A 26,391-nucleotide genomic window follows, 5' to 3' on the forward strand; every position below is an offset into this window, starting at 1 on the left:
CAACACTGAGACAATGGCAACGCTATAATGAGTTCGTTCCTGAGATACAGAATTATCTTAGGTATTAATTTTAAATGTTTGTGGTGTGTAGCTGAAGTCCTCAAGGTTTTTCCTGCTTTTGAAATCTAATTAGTGTTGTTAAATCTGTAGGCACGTATGTAATTGTTGTCAATTAGTGTATGGCTGTAATTAACAATTTTATAAAATTAAATATTCTGTTAATTACGACCGCTTATTTTTTAGAATCTTCTAGGCTTTCCTCCTTTGAGGGAAATACATTATTAATTCGATTTCGAATAGGCAAGAATAGTTTTTCGCAAAATTAAGTGTGAGTGCAAAGATAGCAATCACCAATGATAATTATGCCAATACCTAACATTGCATTGTTCTTGTAACACAGCAACTGGTATAAATACTCCGTCTATTCAGTTCTTGACAAGCTATTGATGATACACAATAAAATAACAGGATAGTAAATTAAATACACAGGAAAATATACCTAATGATATAGCTAATGAAACTCCATTATTAGTATTAATTAATTAACGAATTGACCACAAGTTTAAACTTTAAGCCAGCGTTATCGGCAATACCAAATGTCCATAATAGGAATTTAGAAAAACCTTTTAGAATTCTGCAACTGTATAAATCAGCAAAGCCCTAAAGTATAAATTGTGACAGTAATTAGTAGAATTTATCTATGTACTGCTCAAGTTCTTACTGGATTTTTAAACGGCTTACTTTTTTGGATTTGTAATTGGACACATAAGGTTAATGGAAGGACATCGGATTACACGGTGGATCTTCCTCTCAATTCTAAAAATATATTATGTTCTGTAGACTGCAATTGTTGTTTTTGTACCCGTTCAAACAAGTCGCACGTCATTCATTCACGACATTGTGCAGCATACGTAGTTGTTACTAATTTGACGGTCGCTATGGTCTATGCCCATCTAGCGCCGTTTCACTCACACGTTGCGATTTCTAACAACAGTTGGGCGCATTTCTTTTCTATCATCACTTCAAGTTCGTCAAGTTTTACTTTTCAAGATCTCATTATAATTTGGGCTGTTGACACCAATTTTATGTTCTAGAACATTTGTCTGCTTTCTTGATAAGCTTCAAGTTTCCTCAAATTTATTGAAATTAAAATCGAAATGTTGAATCCACATTATTTAAATTGAATAACTCAGATCCCTGTTTTTACTGTTAACCCCCTTCATTATTTAATCCTTTCGTAAGTGAACAGATGTTCAATTACTGTCATTGTTCCAAAGTATCATTTCTACTCATTCAACACCAAGTCCATTGCTCGAAAGATCATCTACATATACATTTTGACTTCGAATCATCTGCCTTAATGATCTGGTTGTAGCCAGCCACGTGTCCCGACACCTGTTGCGGCACCTGCCATCAACAGATGCGTTGCCACTTCAACCCCTAATCTACATTTCCTGACATAACCCTAATCTGGTTCACGATCTAAATTAATGCAGCTTTTGTTAGTGTCCAAGTTCTTTGTTCCATTTTAAAGTTCAAATAGGTTAACTCCCGCTTTAGTAGGATACATGGTGTATGTACATTTCTTTTGGATCTTTTGCGGCTTCTTCGTTGTTGTTAGCCGACCGGTTACATGGCATCTAGAAGGCTGTCGGTTGTATTCAAAATTTAAACGTTTTGAATTTTAAACTAATCGCCAGTCATATTCTTAATCGGTAAAAGTTTTTCTATTGGTGAATTGAAGTTTTACCACAAAGGCTGCTCACTGCTGCCACTAAACATAGGAACTATTAAATTTTAATCGTTTGACAGCAATTACATTGCACTGGAGTTCAAGTACGAATATCTACGCAATTAGTATTCGTCATTATATTGTTCACCTCTATGCCCTCCCCTCAAGAGCCTTCCTAGTTACGACAGCAAATGTTTGCTGATCATGATGGATCTAGATGGGTGTGTTTGGATTTTAATGCACGTATTACATGGTGCTATCTTTCGCTTCGACAATAAGCTAGGTATGTCGTTCTATGCTTCATGTACAGTGTTGTCGTTTGATTAACTAATGATATCCCAATCATCAAGTACTTGCTGTTATGTCTGCCTGACTGATAGTCTCTAAAATAATCACTAGAACTCTAACATTCTTAACATTATTTTTTATTATTAAGTTATTTTGAGTTAGACGTGACAATATCTTTTTAACGATAACCTTACACTTTGAGCTTGCATCAGCATGTTTAACTATTCTCCTATTATCTGTTTTATCACAGAAGTCCGTGCTTCCAACGTGAATGTGAAAAATCCGGTAGTATGTCACTGAGCCTGAGCACGTACAAAAAGCTATTAGGCCGTTATCACTCTCCATAAAACTTATGGTATATGGTGATGACATCATCGACATATCTCGTGCACGGTGCCATTTTTATTCTTACTATTATGCCGTGGCCTCAAACTAAACCAATATAATATTACTTCAGTATGGAAGATGCGAGAAAAGGCCTTCTCAACTTCGCTGTCATTCGTATTCTTAGCAACATGATTAGCGTAATTTTCTAGGTCAATCACTTCATGCATTTTGATTCGTTTGCTCAAGTGGCTTGAAAAAGTAGATTATGAAAGCGTCTTCACGCGTATGCAGTTTTTATACTACTGCCATATCTATACAAAGTCTTAATCTCATACGATCACACGTACACTATGGGCTTGTCCTCGAGTTTCCCTTGACATGCGACTGTTGCTAAACGTTCACAATTATCATTATTGTAATAATTTTTGTCGATTAACGATGTTGAAAACATCGCCTGTTTATTATCCACTAGAGTGCTAAGTTCGTTTAACTGATGGTTTTTATCTATTCAATTATTCAAATGTTTTCATTAATAACATAATTTACAGAAGCCATAGCTAGCTTTGCCGTCAATAATGCAGTACATCGTAAAACCTTTAACAAACTAGTGCTGTTTTTCGCTGAACTATTTTATGCCTTTCTTAAACAGAAACAGTAAAAACTGAAACGCGATCACGATTCGTTTGTGTATTGACATTTCGTGTAAAACTAGTTGAAGGTAAATATCTTTTATACAATATTACGTGAAATCTTCCACTATTGCGGGACATATTTTAGTAGTTTTACTTGTCGACTGATTTATTCTTGTTTTTAATTTTCTTGCAAATTATCGAAACTGAAAGTCACGTAACATTGTTGTCATTCCCTGAATATGATAAAAAAAATAAGTCGAGTAGTATCATGATAATGATGATAAGTGAATGCATTGTCTAATCTAACTTGAATTCTTTTGGTCAACACGCTATTATCGTTAATACAAATTGTCTAGACAGGATAAAGTAACCCTGCGCTGACCTGTAGCTTGCACAGCTGTTGTGTCTTTTGTTCTACTTCTATCCCATCTGTTGAAGTGAGTCACAATTTCTCAGTTACCCTACCGTTTTGCCTTAGAACAATAACCGCTATAAACATCTCTTTCCAAAGGGTAAAAGGCTACAAAATTCTTTTTGTTACACATTTTTCAATGAAGTAGGTACTTTATGTTTATTCCTCTACTTCAAAATCTTTCGGTTTTTTGTTGTCCTTTCTATCGGTAAAATTATCTCCATCCTTATATGATTCACACTCAATAAAACTGAAGTTACCTTAACCTTATTGATGTACTTGTTTGAATATATTGCACCGGACCTGAATATAAATAAGCATCGTTTCTGTTATTCCTTATCCTTAACAATATCTCGCAAATACCAATGTTATAAGTATTTTTGTAAGTATGTTCGTTGTTATTGTGGCTCTCCCAAGATCTTTTACAATTCGAAACAGTTGTATGAAACTAATTTCGATACCTACTTTGGATTGGATATCCACTATGTGTAGTTTGCGAAAAGCACCCTAGATCGTGTAACAAATCTTAATTCACGCGGCAAATAAATCTAGCTGCCTTAAGTATTCTAGTTCTAGAAGTATAGTAGTTATTTCATTACACGTATCATTTCAAATGGTCGGAAATGTCTACTTTAGCTGCTCGTTTCTCTCATTAATGTGGTGGCAACATTCGCAAGGAGGCGAGAACTGTTGTCGCCAGTGCAAACATCCGCCGTTTACCCGCGATAAGCGCCTTATCGCGAATTAGCGTTTCTCAATCGAGCGCTGATTCATCGCCTCGCATCCTTAACTACTGCAGATGTTGGCTAAACGCGTCTTTAAAGTTTTAAACGCTCACATGGCCTTCGGATCCACTTTTTTTCCAATTTGCCAGACATTTTGACGTTTGCTCAACAGATAATATTACCGTGCCTTAACCATATTCTCAGATGAGTTAGCTTCATTTTATGAAGCGTGCTGATAATTTGATCTCTAATTTATTTTATTTCGTTATAAATATCAAATTGTATTTTTGCTATTATCTGGTAACACAATAAACAAGATCTTGTAGTTTTAATTTTTTATGGTGAGAAATTCTGCAATGAATTATAGTGTGCTTGCTTTAGCTGCTTAGTGTACCTGTTCACAGAAGGTTTCGCATGACACGTATGTAGCCTGTGAGATGACGAAATGACATTCCACATGACGCACACGACTGTAGGCATGTATCGTGATATCACTATTTACTTCAATTGTATTATGATTTTATTTTTCCTAAAGCCTTCAGACATAGGTATGACGTTTCCAGTTGCCAGAACCACATTCAAAACAGGTTGATCAACATAAAGGTACACTACATTGATGATGCCTTAGTGCAATAAATACCAGTTTTTAATACTTGTTACGGACACGGATAATCCCAACAAGTAACGAACGATTACCATGGCCAATCTTCGCTTTTACCTTCGTTTACAGAATACTTAGTAGTAATGATAGCTCATGCGGGCCTGATAAGTTATAAATAGGGAGACCAAGGCAGCCCCGGCCTCGATAGCATGAATGAACGCATCGTGGCATTACGCAGCCATTGTTAACATCCCGGAGATAAAATCTCTGCATGACAAGCTACTATTGTAATAACGCTGAAGACATCCTCATTCAATGTTGATGCAAATTTACAAGCGCCCCGATCTGATGATAAAACGATATGTCACTGAAATGCTTCATTTTGCATCTTTGAATCATTTTAAAATTATTAGATCTCTTGCGCATTGCATTCATTGCATTTTTGTTGTCTCTTGTTTTAATCCATCACCCAATCAATAAGCGCGTATCTGAAAAAAACTTCCGTAAAATCATAACTAACTAAGCTCAAAGTGTTGGCATTCAGAGTGTTATTAGATTCTCATTATTAGTATTGTTGAGGAGGAAAATAGCTGCAAATGATTAAAGGTTTATTATTATGTCAATTATACGAACATCCACGTAGCGTAGAGCTGCGCCGATGACATAATCACCCCCGGAAGATCACATCCGCTTGGCAGCGGCCCAACAGCATCGAGTAATTTTAGAACCAAACAAATGTCTCTTTTTCTATTTTTACCGATGCCTCTTATTTTTTTATTATTGTCAATCGCTTTCTTGTGAAGCTTTAATTAACTTTCCCCTTCTTTTTCTGAACACATCGAGTTGGAAACCAAACCAAGTTGGTTGCCAAGATTTCCATTCGAATACATTCTTCGATGTCGTCATAAATCTGTTAATTATCTATTGTTTAACAGTTACCGACTAAAACCCTACCGATCATTATTGTTTATTGATTGATTCATTCATGCACATCTAAGAAACTTCTATAGCGTTGGAAAGTTCTGTTTTTATGAATCCTGATTTTAATACCTGCGCAGACCTTTAAAAATCTGCCAACATTGATCTTATATCGCGAGGGCCAGCTACTTGTTGTTTTGTCTTGCATCCCGCGTCCTCAATATAAGTTTTCTTCGCCATATTTGAGTTGAGGTCATACCTTTGCGGTCAGGCGCAAGGGCAGTTGTCGTATTCATTCTGTTATGCAGCTGTCGACACTATTTATTCGCTTATTAATAATATACGTGCTATTGCCATAATGAAGACGAGGTCACATCGATGCTGTGACAATTTCTAAAAAAATATTTGTATCTATCGTTTCATTGAATATTAATACACGTTTTGCATAACGTGATCCACCTGCATAACCAGTGCATCAGAGTTCATTCCACGAAGCAATTTGTATTCCCATTGTATTATGGTGGCTAACGCTGTTATTATGGTACCTACATTCACAACTTCTAGTTGCTAAACCATTCATTTTAAGTTATCTACTGCATGATATCCTTTTGATAACTGTGTCTAGTCTACATACCTGGTACTTGATGTACGAAATATTCATCCAAGTATCCTTTTAAACGTATATGTTGCTAGCATTAATTTAGTCTGTAAAAGTAAAAGCACTCTCGAGTGAATCGAGACTAATTACATCCCTATTTCTGTATCTCGCGTGCCTTCACATTCAAACCCTTATGTGTACCATACCATACTTGAAACGCCCACATAAATTCCAGGTTGTTAAAACGTTGTGCAACTTCCAGATGAACGTCCGAGTGACGACCATGGACGCGGAGCTGGAGTTCGCGATCCAGCAGACGACGACCGGCAAGCAGCTGTTCGACCAGGTCGTGAAGACCATCGGCCTCCGCGAGGTCTGGTTCTTCGGGCTGCAGTACACCGACTCTAAGGGCGACCTCACCTGGATCAAGCTCTACAAGAAGGTTAGTGATAGCTCTATTCAGTTCTCTACATTTGTGATTGCATGTTTTAATATCTGTACCACTTTTTTCAGCATTTCTTTCACTGTTTTATTGATTTTTTAACAGTTATTATAGTTTGTGTCTAATGTTTAGTTAAATTACATTCTGCAGAATCATAACTGCAAACTCTAACGTGCATACTCGTCGTGAGTAGCTATTATGCCTCGTGTCTTACCAGAGGTTAAATAACAACTCATTAGTGACACATGTACTTGTAAAATAATTAAGTCTTGTGAGAACCAGTCTGGTAAGATTACATAAATACGTATAAGTTTCGCTTTGTGGTAACCATACATCAAGAACGAGATGATAGACTTGATGCGTCTTTCTGGCGGTATTTTACGTCGTGCTTGAATATAAAGAGTTTGAAACTCGTACTACTTAGAAGTGGTTGGACGTGTTAATTTCATGCGCGGAGCGTAACAAACGTGAAACGTATTTGCTTACTTAACCACCCGAACTCGTGCACACAAGCGCTCCATCCCAACTGGTATCTGCCCGCGACTCGCCACAAGCGCCCGCGCAGCGATGTAACGATTATTTTTAGCGGAACCGACGCCGATGCGCCAAGTTCAAGTTTGTTTTGCTCAGCCGTTTGTTCATTGCTAATATTTTACGCGTGTGTACTCGCCTAAACATATTTAGCAACGGATTTGGCTTTTAGTTTTTGGATTAATGAAACAACATTCACTCGGGACGACCTTGATCGTTATCTGACTATGAAAGCGTGTGTGTGATGACAAGATGTTACCGCCTACATACGATATGCTTCAATGCAAAATTAAGACCCCGCTGTAGGATCAAAGATTTCATTAATGAATATTGAATCCTAAAATACCTCGTAATGTATTTGGATGATTTCTAAAGAAGTAACAAAGTAACATCCTCAGCCCGCTTCCTCAAACAAGCGCCTTGACAAACACAATTCTCATTGAATTCTGCGCGCGTTTCCGTCGTTGGACTCTTCACCCATGAACACAATTCTGTGAAATTGTTTTCCTCACTCCGTATCCTCGACTGGCATTGACCTGGAAATCGATGCATGCCGTCATCGACTTGCCTGAATTTATCATTTAAATACCTACACTACATGCATGTAAAGCTGCCAGATGTGTCGAAAATTACAATAACTCGTGAACTCAAAGTCTACAGAAGAATCGGAATTGGACGATTATTTGAAGAATCAAAAAGAATATTCGAATATTTTTTTCATGCATAAATAAGTATCTTAAATCTATCTAAGCAAGGTCGACAACTACTCTCGTATGAATATTCAAACGTTGCTATCACTCAAACCTTGGACCCACTTACCACTAGTGTTCGGAAACCCGAAGGCTGCTCAACTCAATTTCGATAGCGCATCGCGAGAATGCGAAGAGAAATCATTGTTAGGTATTTGGAAATTTATTCGGACAACAACTGCTTACCAATTATCGCGATGGTACAATGGAGCCGAAAGTGAATGCGTTCGTCGTTTGCAACTTGGTGTTGGTATTACTAAGTTGTCTCGCGGTCTTTGGTGATACCTTCATGCTACCATTCCAGACGGTCACAAAATTGCGCCATACTATCAAAATTGATATAATTTAATCCAGTAATATGGCATTGTATTGTAATGACAGAGCGTTGTCGTTTGATCGCCATCAAATCGCGATTAACAGCAAAATGGGTGACATACCACCGGACCTGTTCGCGCACCAAATAAATAATTATGGTAATGTGCTGCCGGTGTCCCAATCAAACATTCCGCGTGCCGTTATTCGCGCGAGTCGGTTCTAGCGTCCAACGGTTTAAATACGACATCTAAACTAACTGGAATCATAATATGCTAATGATTTTGATCCTATGTTCTCTTCTTTTTGTAAGTCACTTCTATGAAATACCCCTTTTTCTTAGCCATGTTATTTTCGTTTGAGAGCTATCCTAAGATATATTTCAGTAATAGGTACCTAGTAACTACTTTTTCTCCCATCCCAACTTTCTGCCTCAGTGACTCATCGGTTTGAAAAGTTTGTAGCGCAAAAAAGGGAAAGGATACCTACTCACTGGTTATTCCCAAAAACCGTTTCAACTGATATCTAAGGAAATAAAAACTCTTGTCTGTTGTTATGTTTAATTTCAAGTACATCGCTTGTATAGTCCATAATATTGGATATTCGTTTAAAATTCATGAAGCTATATATTTGGGCTAGGTGTAACCGGATCTAGGCGTGAATGCGTGGTACATCTTATCATAGGACAATAATTACACTGCCAGCGTTTCGCCACCATGATAAGATTTCCCTGTTAAAATGAAGGCGATTTTAGTTCGTTTTCTGAACCAAGAGGACTGAAATATTTAGAGTTCATTGTCTCTACTAAAACGTCTGGCTTAGTCAAACCAGTTTCTATCAATTCTATATTATACCTAGCTTGTTTGATGAATTTGGATTTGTCTACCTAGCATTTCAAATCGAAATTGGCAACAAAAAACAGTTTTCGCATTCGTAACTATCAGAATCTTCAGATGACGTGAAGACCATTGACCGTATTAAAAGCGGAAGTTGGATCTGAAAATTACGCCAACACAGTACATTAAAAATAAATTAAAATAACACGGCAACCACTGATGAAGTTGACGCGCACGATAACAATCTCGATATTGGAGCCAGCAAAATTCTTTCCACAATCATTGATAAGTTACCTAATCGTGCTTTCAGATACGCTGTATCGAATAACGATAAAATGTACGTGTCTATTATCTGCAGAGCTGAATAAACTATTCCAATTATTGTTCTTACTACTTTGATACTCATAGTAATTCATTTTGATATCGTCGATACAAGTCACCATTGGCAATAATTACAAATCGACACTAAAATAGCAACAATGTGACTAATGTAATCGCTATGCACATAATTCATCCAATAGAAATCAAGTGGGTTACGTAATACTTAATTAATCGAATATTTTGCGTGCCGAGTCGACTCAAACGAACGTGTCGTTTGCGCTGTTAATGAATGAAAGGGAACCAAGGCTGAGACGGTAGATTAAATTTTTACTAAAGATTCCTTTTCTTGTATAAGAAGAGTTGTATCAGTGTAATCGCTCATTGATTCAGATGATTTCATTTGCGGTTTCAACTGTCCACGTGCCGGCCGTAAACACGGCCATTGAGAGAGTTTGATAAACTGCCAGCGAACAAGCCGTGTTGATAAACCGGCCAGCCTGCGCTTTCGGCACAAAGTCATAAAGCACTCTGGAGTACAGCACTAATGCAACACTTTTACAACCCTGATTTACATGCTCAATATCCGCCCGGCAACATAAAATGAAGATGTTTAATATTCATAAAATAGAGCACACTTGCACATCCTATAAACTGGCCGGTTTTTATGGGAATGTAGCAAGCCTAATAGGCTTACAACGACTTGATGCATCAAGTGCGTAGAAATTGCTATTGTAAACATGTGGGAAGCACCGAGAACAGTGATTCTGGTCCTAAAAAGGAGTTACCAATAGGCTCTATCTGTGCGCACTCTAGTGTTACTGCAATATCAATGTCCGTAATATTATATTCCATTTATAGAATCTATTTGTGCCGCGAATGGGGTGAGTCAGCGCGAACTGCTTCGCTTTCAAGCGGCTCGCGTGTTGCCTTTTCGAAAGAACTCGATTTAACATTCTGTCCGAAATAAGTCAACATATTTTACTGGTTACACGGAAAGACGGAAATGAATCAGAATTGAAATTAGGACCTAATGTTTTCTGAAATCGCACATCATTATTTTATACTAGCGGCCGCCCGCGACTTCGTACGCGTGGATCTCGTTTTACCCCCCCTTCATCTATCTTACGCGGTTTTTTCATACAAATGTTTTTTCCCGCTAACTCCCGTTCCCGTAGGAATTTTGCAATATCCTGTTGTAACTAAGCTTAAAGTTTACTGAGGTACCTGCATGCCAAATTTCAAGCGTCTAACTTAAGCGGTTTAGATTTTTCATACACAAGGATTTTCCCGCTGATTCCCGTTCCCGTGGGAATTCCTAAGTATCCTATAACCTGCCCAGGAGTATGAAGAATAATTGTAGCAAGTTTCGTTAAAATCCGTCGAGTAGTTTTTGTTTCTATAAGGAACATACAGACAGACAGACAGACAAAAATTTTACTGATTGCATTTTTGGCATCAGTATCGATCACTAATCACCCCCTGATAGTTATTTTGAAAATATATTTCATGTACAGAATTGACCTCTCTACAGATTTATTATAAGTATAGATGAGAAAAATAACCCTATTTCTATAAAAAGATCTTCAATTTCAGATTGCATAAATGTTTCATGATCGCATAAAAAACTTTTTTTCGTAGTTACCAATTTCGTTTTCGGTCTATCATTGTTAGTGTTCGTGTATTTTCATGACGATTGCGTGTGAATAGCCCGTTGTGTCATACATTTCACTGATAACATGAGCTGTTGTCAGCGGCCTCACAGCGGTGCCTTCTCCAATGATTCACGCGTCTAATACCCTGTGTACTTAGCTTGGCTACCAAGGCTGCTGTTGGCTAGACGGAAAATTTGGATTAGATAAGCCAAAATAGAGTTGCTCTAACCAAGAGATTTGCAAAAACACGCAAACCATCCTCTTAAAACCTATACAGAACTGCACTCACCACAATTTAGAAATTGGAGCAAAGTCAAAAAGCGTTATTAAACCTCAATAATGAGCCGAGCAGCTTCCGTGCACTCGTTACCAGCACGTGTGGTGGCCAGCAGTTACATTTTATCTCGACCGTTATAAAGTTTTAATCACATGTGGCTACCAACCGGCGATAATGAATCACAAATTTTCGGCAACGGTCGAACCTCCCGCGTCCGTAAACCTATATTTACGGAAAGTATATTTCATAAAAACTTTGTCTAAAAAAATTGTAGTTTCTGAAAACCGTTTGAAACACCATGACGTAGCAAAAAGAAATACACTTCTTTCAAGAAAATTTTCCAGTATCAAAATACATAGTCTACTAAGCTTCAAGTATCATCTGTTACTATGCCTTAGTAATGAATGATCATGTATTTAGATTTCTTATTCGCATATCATTGCGTCATTATTTGCTTAAATATGTTAGTCGGTTACAGTACAGCCATAAATATAAAATGACGAGTGTTGTCAGAGGCGAAACTTCATAGAACTGCTCATGTACTTACTCAAGGTTACTTAGTGACGCTCGTGTCGTGTTCAAATGTTCCAATGTACTCACTTGAATTAGCTATTAAAATAATTTATGGCTTAATTTTGATACAGTGCCTATTTGACATGAACCATAGAGTCAGTTGTGACAATAATTAGCACAATTAATTTTGTAGTTATAGATAAAACGCGTAAATTATCATCAACGTAAAGTTCATACGAAAGCTTTAAACTTGCGTTGCTGCCAACTTAAAGCATGATAATCTTGCCATAGCTAATTGGTATTACAAGTGTAGCCCAATCGGCCCACGACTGCTTATGGGTTTACGACGCGTCGCTCCATCCCCGTGGCGGGTGTAGTGTGGGTAGCTGCTAGCATCATGCGTGCTTGCCACGGTTACATAACGCTGACACGGTATGATAATCATTACGAGGCAACGCCGTGTGCTTTCCTTCAACTATCCTCACGATTCAATATTTTATGTACTTATACATTTAGCGGAAAATATGTTAGGTATAGGGGAGTTCTTGGATTCCGTTTGAACAACCTCAAACCACGACTTGGTTGTTTTTTCCATAAATGTTGAGGGTTTTCTTAGATAATGCTTTCCTTCTCTTTTTCCCTAACATACGCTTCTTTTATTTGTAAGATAAAACCTAATTTAGTTTGTTTTCAGTCTAAACTGTAAGCCTAGATGTAGAGTTTTCATCACCTATGATTTAACTTCTTACTTAACCAATATCACCAGTTCTACAAATGTAACAAATATTGCACTTTCCATTCGCACACGTCTTCAACTCGGTGTTATCTGTGTCAGTGTCACTTAAAATCGTCCATCTTGTTGCCAACTGCACTCGCCGAAGGGAGTTGTCTCGGCGCGGCCTACATTAGACGACCCGCTGTCTTGTGGCCACGTTGCGTCGTCACCTGCCGTTACTTCCACCGTCTTTGCAGCGACCTTGCCCTATTTTGGTTGTCTGCATTCATAGCTGCATATTTTAAGTAACCTTGTTCCTAAGGGACCCTTCGTGGATATATCGGCAGATCGTGACTTGTCTGCACAGTCTACCTTGTTCACTTATTGTTTTTATACGAGACGCTCCGTCGTTGTCACCCCAGATCGGTACTTGCGGAAATATCCATTGTCATCTTGAGTCCTTAACCTTGTCTTGACCTTTATTCTCCTCATTTGCATCTTCGCTTATTTGAGAATCAGTGAACTCCGTATTTTACAATCCTACACTTGACTGTACTCGACGACAGATTTTTCATTATTAAATTATGTAATTCAAATGATTTTAAACGTATTTTATCTTTTTCATTTATATTGAAACTTGAAAGTTAACTATCTGGAAGTTTGATACAACGCGACGGATAGATCGGTCTCTAAAATTACCGATTTAAATACAAAATACAAATACAAAATCATTTATTGTGAATCATAGGTAAAATGGTGACAAATGTATTAGAATGGCATTATATTATGCGCATTCACGTATGACCTTAAATACACTTAGTAAGGTGTTGTAGCTTACTTGATTCATCTCTATTTAGTTTCCGGCGGAATGACTAAATCAAAATTGATATATGATATTGGAAAAACTTGCCACATAAAATAAATCCCGGTTGCTTACATCATTGGCTTACGTCATACTTTACGTTTTCCTCTCCAATATAATGGTAAGGTCCATTTAGTTGCCAAGAATTATGATGCCGATACACACATGCTTACATTAAAACATCAAGCCACTTTTGTGTTTCATGAATCTGAGCGTTTGCTTGAAGAAAAAAACATACTCTAAGCCTCATTAAAGTTTGAGAATCTTTTTCAAATCTATTAGCTTTCCGTTTACTTATCAATAGGTTCCTATTAAAGTTCCGAGAAATAGCTTTCCCCCACTGGCAGAGGCAGAGGTCACTTGGATGCACGTAGGTACCATAAGTGAAAATTTCACTGTGAAATGCTTTTCATCATCGACACAGAGGCCAGGACCAGAGCGTTGGCCATCGGCGTTCATTACCGAGTTGGAAAGCCGCTGTAGTTTCACCGCCACTGATTGCACTGTCACGCGTGCCTTCAGCAGTCGAAACGCCAAGTGTTGGTGACCCCTTTCATGTCGCGTTAGTTCTCTTCAAAGCAACATAATCCTTATTCGCAAGAGATAGTTCCAAAGTTTAGTAACAAAACCACCGTATTTATCTAGCCAAGAGATAACAGAAAGATAAATACTTTGAATGTCATGCTTCATAGGCTCTCGTCATTCTTAGTTAGTTTTCTTCAAGTTGATGTAGAATTTGCATATTTATATTTGCTTCCATCATTGGACAAGTTATTGAAAGTAATAATTTTCCATTATGGACAGTGAACATAGCTATTGTAATGTAATCAGATTCAAAACTCGGGTCTTCGAAGTCACAGACATGACAGAGCTGTGAGTCATGTGGATTGGGAATCAATTAAATGCCGACGACCTAAGTTTTTGTGGCAATCGCCGACGACCGCCGCCCACGGCTGAAAAAGAGGTAGTGCGCATGTAACAAGTGTGTTTGCGCATTGCTAATGTCGATAGTCATTCATGGGCCGCGTGAGGCGAAAATGCCATGGTCCAGCGCTCGTGACGTCGCTGTCTGCAGCTCGAGGGCGATCAAGCGTGGTGGAACTTCTGCCGAGCTGTTCTCTAACTAGTGCTTGTATCGCCGTGTTAGGTGCTTGTCAACTTTTTACTTTTAGTCAGACACTGAATAACTGTCTATGGTCGCCAGTCAAATTAATAAATCATTGATAAATTAGAATTTTAAAGGCTCTCCAATCAAAAAGTATTTTTGTTTCAGTCAAACAGCACGTATAAAATAATTTGTTTAATATAATTTTAAGTTGAGTCATGATGATGTTATAAGATAATGTTTTTAATTTAATAAACCTGCCATTGTGACCTAGCGTTTTAACCTTTGGCGTGCTATTGAGCCGCGCAAAACTGCACCCGCCAACTGCTACGGTTTTCAAATGATGTTTCAAATGACAAAGTAGTCTTGTCTTAGATCTGAGACATAGCAGTTGACAGAGGTTGCACAGATCTGAGACAAAGCATAGGAGAGGTTAAGGCTAAATGATAAAAATTAATCCTTTTATAATGCAAATACTGAATGTGTTAAAGCTATGATTATAAAAACTATGTAATAATCGTGATGTGGAGTTTCTTGGAGCTATTTATGGCTTTCTTAATATGGAGAGCTTAGTGACTAAACAGTTAAACACACTTTATTTGTACGAAAAGATATGAGGAAATAAATTAAATTAATTTCTCGGAAGTTTAATACTTCTGGTAATGCAAATAGTGACTCAACCACTGTCACAAATATGTTTCAGTTTCCCTATGTAAAGTGCTATTAACTTGTTTATTTTAAGTTCGGTACGCGATGATGTAGTGGTTGCTCATGTCTAGCCCACGTGGTGACATCACGGTTGTAAAAAATGACTCCTCAGCTTACACATTGTTCTAGATTCTTGAATGCAAATCGAACTAAAATCGGCAGTGCCACCTTGGCATTGAGTTTAAATTCTTTGTTATTTGAACAGCCTGCCTTTGCAGATCATTCCTTTTATAGATGTTCAAAATTATCATCATCTTTATCCCTTCTTATTTGTTGTTTAGATCAGATCGCATCTATTTCTGCCTGCTTTTGTGGCATCAGCTCAATGTTAGTTTTACTTGTTTGTAGCCATTTCCAACTGCGTTGCAGTTCAGTTACCCGCCTTTCGCCTCCAAAGTAATCCTGTCAAGTTTTCTCACGTAATAATCACACTGTTCAAAACTACATGCAAGGCGCCGCTTTTGCATAATTATACTCTCATTTAGAAACTATTCCATGCGACAGCCGAACTCGTGTTTGCCACATGAGAAACTTTCCACACGACAAACCTTTTTGTGCACGATTAAGCATACTTAAATGTACTTACATAACTATAATAATAACCCGCCGCAGATAATTTACCAACATTATTCTAAATTGTACAAAAAATTAGGACGCAGTTAGTACACCACCTACGTTCAAATGATTCTCATTTGATAACATGTAGAAAATTTAGTTATGAGCATGTGATCGAATACCCATTTGAAAACTCACGAACACTTTACCGAAGCATAATGAATTACAGTGACTAAAGTCTGTAAATTGCATTTTCAAGTTGCTGCGATGATCCCCTAAGTACACTGAACAGGTTAAGGTATTAGATCCTACACAGAATGAAGGTTAAAACTTAAACTGGCAATGGCAATGTCCAATTTCAGCTGAGACCTATCAGATACGTGTGTAAAGCTAAGAAATTTCTGAACACGTACAAATGTAAAGATTAACAATTCACAAACTTGAACGTATTATGTAGTGCATTTTGCTGGCTGCGCTCCAGTTAGCCGCCCATTCAACTAGCAGACCAGTATTATATGGGACGGACATGTTTGCCGCTACAATAGTCGGCGTGGGGCACCAAAATAGATGTGTTTTATTTCCAACTCGTCTAGTTAACAACCGCAGACCTTAACGGGTCAAGCTTCTTTAATTATCCGATTGTAATTGCACACTACAAAGTATAGGTTTTACTGTAAAATGAAGACATAGTAATAATTATCCTGCTTTCGCCTCCGAGATTTATTTTACCATGTAGTACCCCTGTACGACAACCCAATCCGCACACAATATTCAGCGTAGTAGTATTAAAAAACAAAAGAGCGGGCAACCCCACCCCTACCACGCTGTGGGCTCGGTGTCCGAGCGGTCTCATTCCTTTGTGCGCACGCGCAACGACCGCACGCAGTATAAGAAAAATGCTTAAGTGACGTCACCAGGACGTTTTTACCGACAAAAAACGTAATTATTTTAAGTTGTGCAGTGTAGTGACGAGAATTAGACCCAACAAAAGGTTGGTTGTAACAACTATTTTGTGCAAGTGCTCGTACATTTTTATTATAAGCGTTGTGACACGACGCGTAACTTTGACCCATTTTTAGCTCCAAGTTAACGCGCGATGTTAACCAGTAGCCATTTTTTTGCTCCGAGGTAATGCGAGATGTTACCCAGTAGCCATTCTTTTGCTCCGAGGTAATGCGAGATGTTACCCAGTAGCCATTTTTTTAAATCTCTTCGGCGAAAACAGGATAATTTAGATCGAACTTCACTTGGTAAGTTCGTTTGATCATTCAATAATAATTACGAGATAATGGTGATACCTCAAGTAACTTTGTTGTGGGTGATAGCTTCTGAGCTAACGATTAATTTTAACTTAGTTATTTATGAACACTAGTCCACTTAACAACAATGAATCAGAATCATATCAGGTTCATATCAAAATTGAATCTACAGTCAAACAGTATGCTTTTTATATTGCTGAATACTGGTGCACAGTTCGATTAACATTCTTGGGATTCATACAACCATTTATGGCATCGAACGTTCTATCCATTTTGCTTACGAATCGAATCAGTGGACACGATACCACACCTCCGCAGTCATGATGTTCCTTCACGGGATTCTCTAATAAGGCTGAACGATTTGTGCAGTAATGTTCCATTGTACTTTAGCGACTAGAAACACATGTTAAGCCCAGTAAAAAGACATTAGGCAGCAAAAAGTTGCGATGTATGTCGGTCCCCAACGCCGAGAGCTGGTCGCACGCGAGAGTTGCGGGCGCGCGCGGAATGTCGCTTTTTGTCGCGCGGTTACCGTACGAGCGCGGGGCAGCCCCGATTCGCGGCACCTGCGACTGCGCTGCGGCTGCGGCGCTTGCATCACGTTTAACATCACTTCGGAATCTAAATGTGTATATCGATGACATCATTATTTGCAGACTAGAACTTGCATACCATAACGCTTATCTTTATCAATTAGCTCAAAAGTGAAATCAACAGAGACCAAAGTCCAAGGAAATCATATCAACTTTATTGAACCAAACATGCAATTTGAAAGTAAAACCAATATATCAAAACCGATCAAACATATCGCATTAATTGACGAAAATGATCACGTGCAAATAGACTTACATAAACGGTTACCCGAGGACAGAGCGTCGAACGAAGCGCGGACGGCACACTTGACCGACACTAGTGTGGTCATCGGCGGTTACATGAACGTTTGGTGATTTCGCAAAACGTGATTACTTGCCTGCAGGCAGGCGATCACTAAATGTTATGTAGTGAACTATTAGACACCTGACGAGATGTTCTGAACACATTGGCAACGGACATATGATATCGTGTCATTCTTCCGGTGTTATATCTAAGACCTGTGATGTGCTGTACCGTACGACCTTTTGTAAATGTAGCGTGCATTTACAGTGAAACATAATGCGTGCAGCAAACATCAAACAGTCATTAGCTAATTTACCTCTGTATTCACAAGGACGAAGATAGATATATTTATCTGCCGTCCAAATCGACACACGATGGTGGAGCAGCGAAGCGCGGCGATGCGCCCGCGTGACCTCGTTCCCACGCGCCCAGGCCAGGTGCGGGCGACCTCTCCCGGCAGACAATGCGCGCGTCCTTGACGCGGCCGAAACAAATCATCATAGCAATCAAACCTTTGACTGACGCCAGGAACTGGTACACAAACACTCGAACCCGATTGACGCTAATCGAGTGCATTACCATATCCAAACAGATGGTCCAGAATTATCTACAGTTCCATACAATTTGGCACTAACAACTAAAACTTTCGATTAAATGTGGAGCTGAATTTGAAACAAATCATACAAGAGATACTTATTGAGTGACGTTTATCACCGCCGCGACTCAACAATTTAGGCTAAGTTGCGGCAGCTTAGGAGTGGCATCTCTACCACAGACGGGTGAAAGTGGTGTTGCTACGCGACGACCTTGCCTATTCACTGCGTAACAAATCTCACTCGGATATCCCCTGTTCCTCATGTAATCCCCCCGATACGGCTTCATGTCACGACCTGGACGTACTCGAAACAGGTTGCGGTGTTTAGATGGATGATACGCTATTTACTGATAAGGAAAACAACAGCTTAAAACGTTTTCCTTCATACGTAAACAAAATTGCTAGCGTTTAAAGACTCAAAATTAGTCACATAATTTGTATAATTGTAGCTAAGTAGCGAGTCGGAGAAGGGTCAAGCGAGATGCCATGGCGTCGTCCGCAAACTAGGTTACCGCAGAACGAGACGGCATCATCGGTCGCCGAGAAAGACGCAACGCGACAGGTATCACCCACCATGCGTGTGCGCCGGTGCGGCTGATAGCGAAGAGAAATGTCTCTGCGTTTCACCCAATCTAAATTGATGCAATCACGTACGCACCTCAAAGAATTTGCGTTCCACCACATGTATGCGTTCACACAATTTACAAGCCCAGCTCCTTTCCCACAGCGCGTAAATCAGATAAATCACCATCATTAAGCCAAGTTATGACGTTGAAATCTGCAAAACGATCGGAAGATGCATTTTGAAACATATTGCATTGAATATGATATTTGTGCTTTGGAAATAAATTGACGCTCCACCCATTAAGACAGAACTGGAAATTGCGAGTGGTATTCCATTTTTATCTAAGTCAAAGATTGCATACCGGAGTAGAGTTTTTAGAAATTCCAATGCATCAAAAGTATGTATCCAGGATAGAAGCGCATATTCTGCGTATGTGCAAACAAGAACAGCTGATTGTGCAGCGCGGGCGCGGGGTCAACGCCCGTACTTTCGCCGCTCCCACGGCTGACTGCTGCGTTGCTCAATCCTAGTTGTGAGGCCTCTAACACTCTGCTAATTCATGTCTCATGTCTAGCGTCTTTAGAATTTATCTACTTCAATCAACTCCATAAGTCTTAATATCAAGACAAAAGTAAATGTGTGTTTGGTCAAATGTTGTTCATTCTATACGCTCGGCTGCGCAGCGGTCCGAGTCGTTCCACTTTTTCAATAAAATCCATCATATTCGAGCATGTAAATTTTCCATTCGCCAGTTCTATGAATCGATATCGTATCGTAAATTCATGGAACTAAAGAATTAATAAGTACGAAATGTTTTTGTGGTTTGTGTTCGTTAATTAATTGAATGAATGTTCCAAAAGTATTCCAAAGTTGAATTAAGTATTTGTATTATCTTTATCTCTCTAAGCCTGACTCTATTGTGGAAAAGACCACAAGGTTCATCACAAGCACGGTGAAGAAATTCTCCACTCCCGAAGAAGACGATGAAGAAGCTGCTTATGATAGGGGTGATGACCTGGTAAGACCCGGGCCTGATGTTTATGCTAGACCAGATGCAGTAGATACGCTAGAAGCGTGATTTGTAGAAGCTAACGATAAAAATTGGAGAAATAACGAGTATGATAATGTAGAAAGTGTGTTATGTAACAAGAAACTGAATGAAAGTAATTTAAAGGAAGGTCAAGGTATGACGGAAAGAAAGTAGGTGCCTAAAGTGGTGACAACTGTTCTATTATTGACTGCAGTTGAATGTCATATTAGCATACCAAAGTCAACAATTTGCTCGTATTCTTAATTTGTATGTACAGAAAGACGATTCGACACGTTTCGGGTGCCCATTCTCTACGGTTCTTGAAATCATTGTTTGCCAGTTAATTTATTTCACATCTCGTAGAATATAACTCGTCTACAGATGTGATAAGATAAATTTTACAAGAAATGACGTAAGCAGATACGAGTTTTTGTTTGTTTGTAAACTTTTGATTATTATTTTAAAGATATTGTTGTACTTGAAATAAGATTTCAGGATGTATGGAAAAACCCATTTTTTGTGGACTAACAATACGTAACAAAAAGAACCTTAATAAAATTGTAAATTCAATTGCATTTTATCTACATGTCCGCATCAGTGAATTTGCCCATTATACTAGTTTAATATTTTGATTGATAACTTAATATTTCAGGCGGCCCCCGACTCGTCGGTCGCCGTATCAGCGTCCATGCTTATCTTATCGCCATCTCACAGTTTCGCCATTACACAATGTTCCCAAACACCGCTCCACAGCGACAATCATTTCACGCTTTCTCTCTTATCACCGAATTCACAAACCACTATTGGAAATAATAAGCAGCGCGTAACATGATATTACCAAAACTCTGGATATGTGTGTCAAACAAATACACACGCATTTCTAGTTGGACTTATTGTGTGCGTGAAATCGCTGGAACATTACCCAAAGATTCTGATTCCTCTTAGCATCGACAGCTTCTTTGAAGACCCAGTAACAATTACAAGTACGAACGACGCATATCAAAGTAAACGTCTTATGTGCTTGTAGTAAAATACATAGTCAGATGTGCTGTCAAGTGTACTTACTCTTAATGGATAACCTTGTTCCGACAACGCACCCATCAACTTTCAGTAGGTAGTACAAGACAACTGCATATTCATTGAAATTAACCTTCGATTAAAGTCAAATCGTCATGTGTACACGTAATCTCTCGTTGGAGCGACCTTGCGTGGTTACTACAATGGAAACAGGTGATGCTAAACAGATCCTTGTGTTCAATGCAGTAAGGGTCAGGTGCTCTTGTGGCGGGTGTACAGCTAGGAGCGGTTGACTGAAGCGCCTCGACGCGTGAAGCCCCCACAGTTGTATTAATCATTATGCTTATTAACTTGAATTAACTTACCTTTAGAGAACTTTGAGATTTGCTAGTAGAAAAATACTATGTATTTACGGTAAAATAATTTACATAAACGTAAAGAAACATCTAGACCCGTATTATGAAGACATGTGCACAAAATCAAGCCTTCGTTCGATTGGTTTAACTATTTAAATTGATTGTTACACATATGCCGTAGATCACCATTTGCGTTCTGTCATACACGCTTCATTAATTATGTATGATTAATTAAAACTCCTGAATTTTAGGCTAATTACAATAGCTAGATATTATAGTACGTAATGTTTTATTTCCTCGGGGAAACAGTCATAAATTGTGACACACATTTGTACAGTGTCGATTACCGGCAGCACGAAATGAGTTTATAGTACGTATAATTACCGCGCTCTCCTCAAGAGTAATTTCGACTAATTTGACGACAACTGGCCTAATGGGGTTTTACAATTCAGTCAATAAGGCCGTTAACATCGCCTGTGACATCATCCGTTTGTTTGGCTTCTGACTGAACGAACATGTTCACATTTTATTTCAATTCGGCACGAATGACCTTTAGTTAGTTCCATCAGGGATTACGACCAGGGAGACACTCATTTCTCTGTCAAATCCTTCGATGGCAAGTTGGTCTTGTAGACTTGCTTACATTTTAAAATTTTGTCTTTAGTATAACGAACACTTCGTGTACAAGTCTACGTCTAAAAATCGCCAATAAATGCTTAACGGATTCATGATTTGATGGTTTCTCTTATTTTGTAGTTAGCTCAATGAGCAGTACCTACCTATGTAGTATGCTAAATTATTATTTAAGATGAATATTAATAATTTTTATTTTAACAATGACCTTGTAAGGGTGACTACTTATTTTTAAGAATGGCGCTATCGAAACATAACCTATCTGGTTTCTTTTCAACCTTTGCGTCATTATTTTTAGAAGCTAAGTTAATGTTTGGCTAGTGTTGATGAACATGAGTTGGCCAGAATCTGTGGCTGAATTGTAATTAATTGTTGCCTTTTTAACGCTCCCCTGGATCACTTGGTCGGCACACCACGAAGTCAGGGTCGCTACCGTTCTCCAGATGGGTAAGATTTGTGTGTAAACCAATTAAAATTTTAAGAAAAGAAGATAAAATATGTGTTATTTTAAACATGTCCAAAAGATTGCGCCATTTTGTGTGGTAGTATCAGACTTCGAACAAGCTGTACAGATTGACGTTGCCTCAAATAACTTCAAATGTAAATAAAATGAGCATGTAAATAATGACGTTTTCTACTGACCACATTTAATAAAGCGAGTGTTAATTTGTCAATTACAATCTTCACGGGCCTCGCGGCACATCTCCCCTCGCTCGTCGCCATCTACAAATGGGTTTGTGATAGCAATCACAGACTGCTCCAATGTCTTAGTTCAAGACAGCCTGTCTAGTTGTAGTGTAGTTGGTAGTAATAAGTCTGAAATATGGTGAACCTTGTTAAAACTGTGTCGTTCTCTTTGCAGGTGATGCAACAGGACGTAAAGAAGGAGAACCCCCTTCAGTTCAAGTTCCGCGCCAAATTCTACCCCGAAGACGTTGCCGACGAGCTCATCCAGGAGATCACACTCAAACTCTTCTACCTGCAAGTAAGTTCAACTTTAAGTTAATGCTGTAAAAGCTAAATTGGAAAATTGGATATCGTTGTAGCTTATTTTAAAAACTTAAGAAAATATGCTATAAGGATTAAATTCTCATATGCATGGTTCCACAGACGGTGCGCTTTTATAGTCACGCGTCTTCTAAGAACATGCTACAGAAGTATTTGTGTCCCTATTTCAAGTCGACCACCTTTGTGAATCGACTCAATGGGATACAAATTACAATTCAATTTGTTAATTTCAATTATACATTCCCTATACCATTCGCCCGACATCATTTATCACCAGCACAATGTATAACACAGCGATATCGCCGATGTGTGAAAACGAAAGGCAAGGCAACCACCCCATTAGTCCCAAGAAAGTAATTCCACGTATCTCCGGAGATTGGCCGCGATAGGCGAGCGCTCGAGATGTAACTGCATCGTTTATCTTAAGCGTCTCCGTCGGATAATGCAATAACACCTTTTCCTATTCGGTTTAGTCAGTTATAATCTTGAAAACATGACGGGTTTTCCAAGAATATTAGTTTCACTTAGCATGTGGTTTTTTAGTTTACCTATTTACCTATACATGTTCTTACAGAGGGAAAAACATTTGATTGATTTGACTTATTAGTATGCGCATCTAAAGAAGCATTATTTTTGTTGCCTTGTTCAGTGTCTCGGAGAAAATTTACTGCATACGAATTAGATGCAATAAGTATATTAAAATAACTTTGAAAACCAAAGCTAGTGACGCAGTTCGCAGGAGTTCATGCATTGTTTTCCATACGAAAATCTCCAGCTTTTAGTATCATTCTTTTTCTCAGTATTATGTATCGTGGTCAGACGCAACTGTCCAACTTTCCATACGCTGATCACTATATGTAGCAAAGGTGTTATAACCTTTTATACCATGTCCTAAAAGTTTAATCCAGTGTAAACCTTTTGCTCTACAAGTTATCGAATATTTAGTTCTCTCATCATTTCTATTTCTCCGTCCATCATCCTCCATTGCGACTCCTCTTCTAGAAATCACAACTTCAGATAGAAAATGCGATCTTATCCAACGAGATCTACTATCCGCTAGAGACGATTCCTCCTTGTCCGACTAATAGTTCTCACCATTTCTACTCCACATCATCCACCTGTCCATCATTCCCCTTTGTGACATCTCTTCAGAAGCCATAGGCGATTTTCTAAGTTTAAAATATGTTGCCAAGTGAAAAATGCGATCTACCGATTACTAGTTCTCACCATTTTTATTTTTCTCTCTGCATCATCTTTTATCATCTGTCCATGTCAATTATTCTTCTATGACGTTTCTTTAGAAATCATTAGCAGTGTTCTAAGTTAAAAATATGTTGCCAGGTGAAAAATGCGATCTTATCCGACGAGATCTACTGCCCGCCGGAGACGTCGGTGCTCCTGGCCTCGTACGCGGTGCAGGCGCGACATGGCGACCACAACCCCGCCCTGCACGGGCCCGGCTTCCTCGCCAACGACCGCCTGCTGCCGCAGCGCGTCACCGACCAGCACAAGGTATGACGTCACACCACGCGACCACAACCCCGCCCTGCACGGGCCCGGCTTCCTCGCCAACGACCGCCTGCTGCCGCAGCGCGTCACCGACCAGCACAAGGTATGACGTCACACCACGCGACCACAACCCCGCCCTGCACGGGCCCGGCTTCCTCGCCAACGACCGCCTGCTGCCGCAGCGCGTCACCGACCAGCACAAGGTATGACGTCACACCACGCGACCACAACCCCGCCCTGCACGGGCCCGGCTTGCCACGGCACCGACCAGCACAAGGTATGACGTCATCATTAGGCCAAGGATCCGCGCCGCGATAAACGGTTATCACGCCATTTTATTTTATTTTAGACTTTATTGCACACACATAAGAATGTTCCGTACAAAAAGGCGAGTTTAATGACATAAGTCATTTATTATCGATTTTGACATCGATAAAGTATATCACGGCGCGCATCCTTGCCCGGCTGATCGTGTCTCCACCGAAGGTGCACGACCTCAGATCATAGAAGGGAATAGATGTGAAACGGGGGCGTGGCGCGTGTCTCCGCGATATGCCCAGAAACGAACATCGGCCGCGTAGCTAGGTTAGTCGCGATTCAGTCGTACTAAGGAAATGTTCTCCGAATTTTTTGGATAATGCGTCGTTACGTGCAATAAAACAAGTGAAACGAAGAACTACAGGAACAATGGAGTCATTTACTACATGTAAGTATTGCAAATCCATTGGTATTTTGGTTATAAATAAAAAAAACTTAACATTTTTACGAACGAATTCAGTGCCGTAACAGTTACTGCGATATCGAAATCAGTGGTGATAAAAATTCTAACACACTTGTACATTGACGATTTAGTTAGCAACCACTTTATGTCATGCTCAACTACTGCGCGATGTATTTAATTTCTTCCGATATCCACTATCGTGGGAAAATACACAGTACGGCCGCATGTGCCGGTCGTAACATAGTGCCGTGCTCGTGTTCTAATGCGGTTTCCTACTATCGATAAATAGAAGTAAATTATGATTTTCTATTTTGTAATTTTAAATAAAAAAAATATGTGTTACATGCGATTATAAGATTTTACAAAAAAAATAATGTATTTAATTTCTTCCGATATCCACTGTCGTGTGAAAATACACAGTACGGCCGCATGTGCCGGTCGTAACATAGTGCCGTGCTCGTGTTCTAATGCGGTTTCCTATTATCGATAAATAGAAGTAAATTATAATTTTCTATTTTGTAATTTTAAATAAAAAAATTATGTGTTACTTGCGATTATAAGATTTTACAAAAAAAATAATAACAGTAGAAGTAATTAGTAACTGTCAACTATGTAATTACTATAAGAGCTAGTTGAAAGCCTAATTTAGGCATTATTTTTGATAAACATATGCGGTACGCAGATCGCCATAATTAATCCTTCAAGGCCCGCGAATCTAGACACAATAGATAATCAATTGTTATGACATTAATTAATGCCGTCTGGGACTCAAGCGGTTAAAAAGTAAATGCGTGATAGTAGTTAATAATTAGCCTAATTGTACCTTATGTGTTCCTTTTCTTTCTGTTTCTTTTTACAATGTGGTGAGCAATAAAGAGTATTTATTATTATTCCTTTATTCATCTTACTTTCTTATTTTTATTTTTTTCTTTTTACAATGTAATTATTATCAAAAAATAAAAATACATTATAAAAACAAAAATCTTAAAAATAGTTAACCCACTGGCAGCG

The 26,391-nt window shown here is 38.8% G+C and overlaps 1 protein-coding gene across 3 annotated transcripts in view; it reads left to right on the forward strand.

Annotated features, from left to right (window-relative positions):
- Positions 1–26,391, forward strand: part of Moe (moesin) — a 41,795-nt gene that overhangs the window by 5,072 nt on the left and 10,332 nt on the right. For all 3 annotated transcript variants that reach the window (XM_028309571.1, XM_028309573.1, XM_028309570.1), the window contains 3 exons: positions 6,496–6,675; positions 23,005–23,127; positions 24,492–24,662. In XM_028309571.1, the coding sequence (XP_028165372.1) occupies positions 6,496–6,675; positions 23,005–23,127; positions 24,492–24,662 (474 nt within the window). The remainder of the gene's footprint in view (positions 1–6,495; positions 6,676–23,004; positions 23,128–24,491; positions 24,663–26,391) is intronic.

This window comes from Ostrinia furnacalis, unplaced genomic scaffold (genome assembly GCF_004193835.3).
Source record: "Ostrinia furnacalis isolate ACB-3 unplaced genomic scaffold, ASM419383v2 OfSCF2804, whole genome shotgun sequence".
Taxonomy (NCBI): domain Eukaryota; kingdom Metazoa; phylum Arthropoda; class Insecta; order Lepidoptera; family Crambidae; genus Ostrinia; species Ostrinia furnacalis.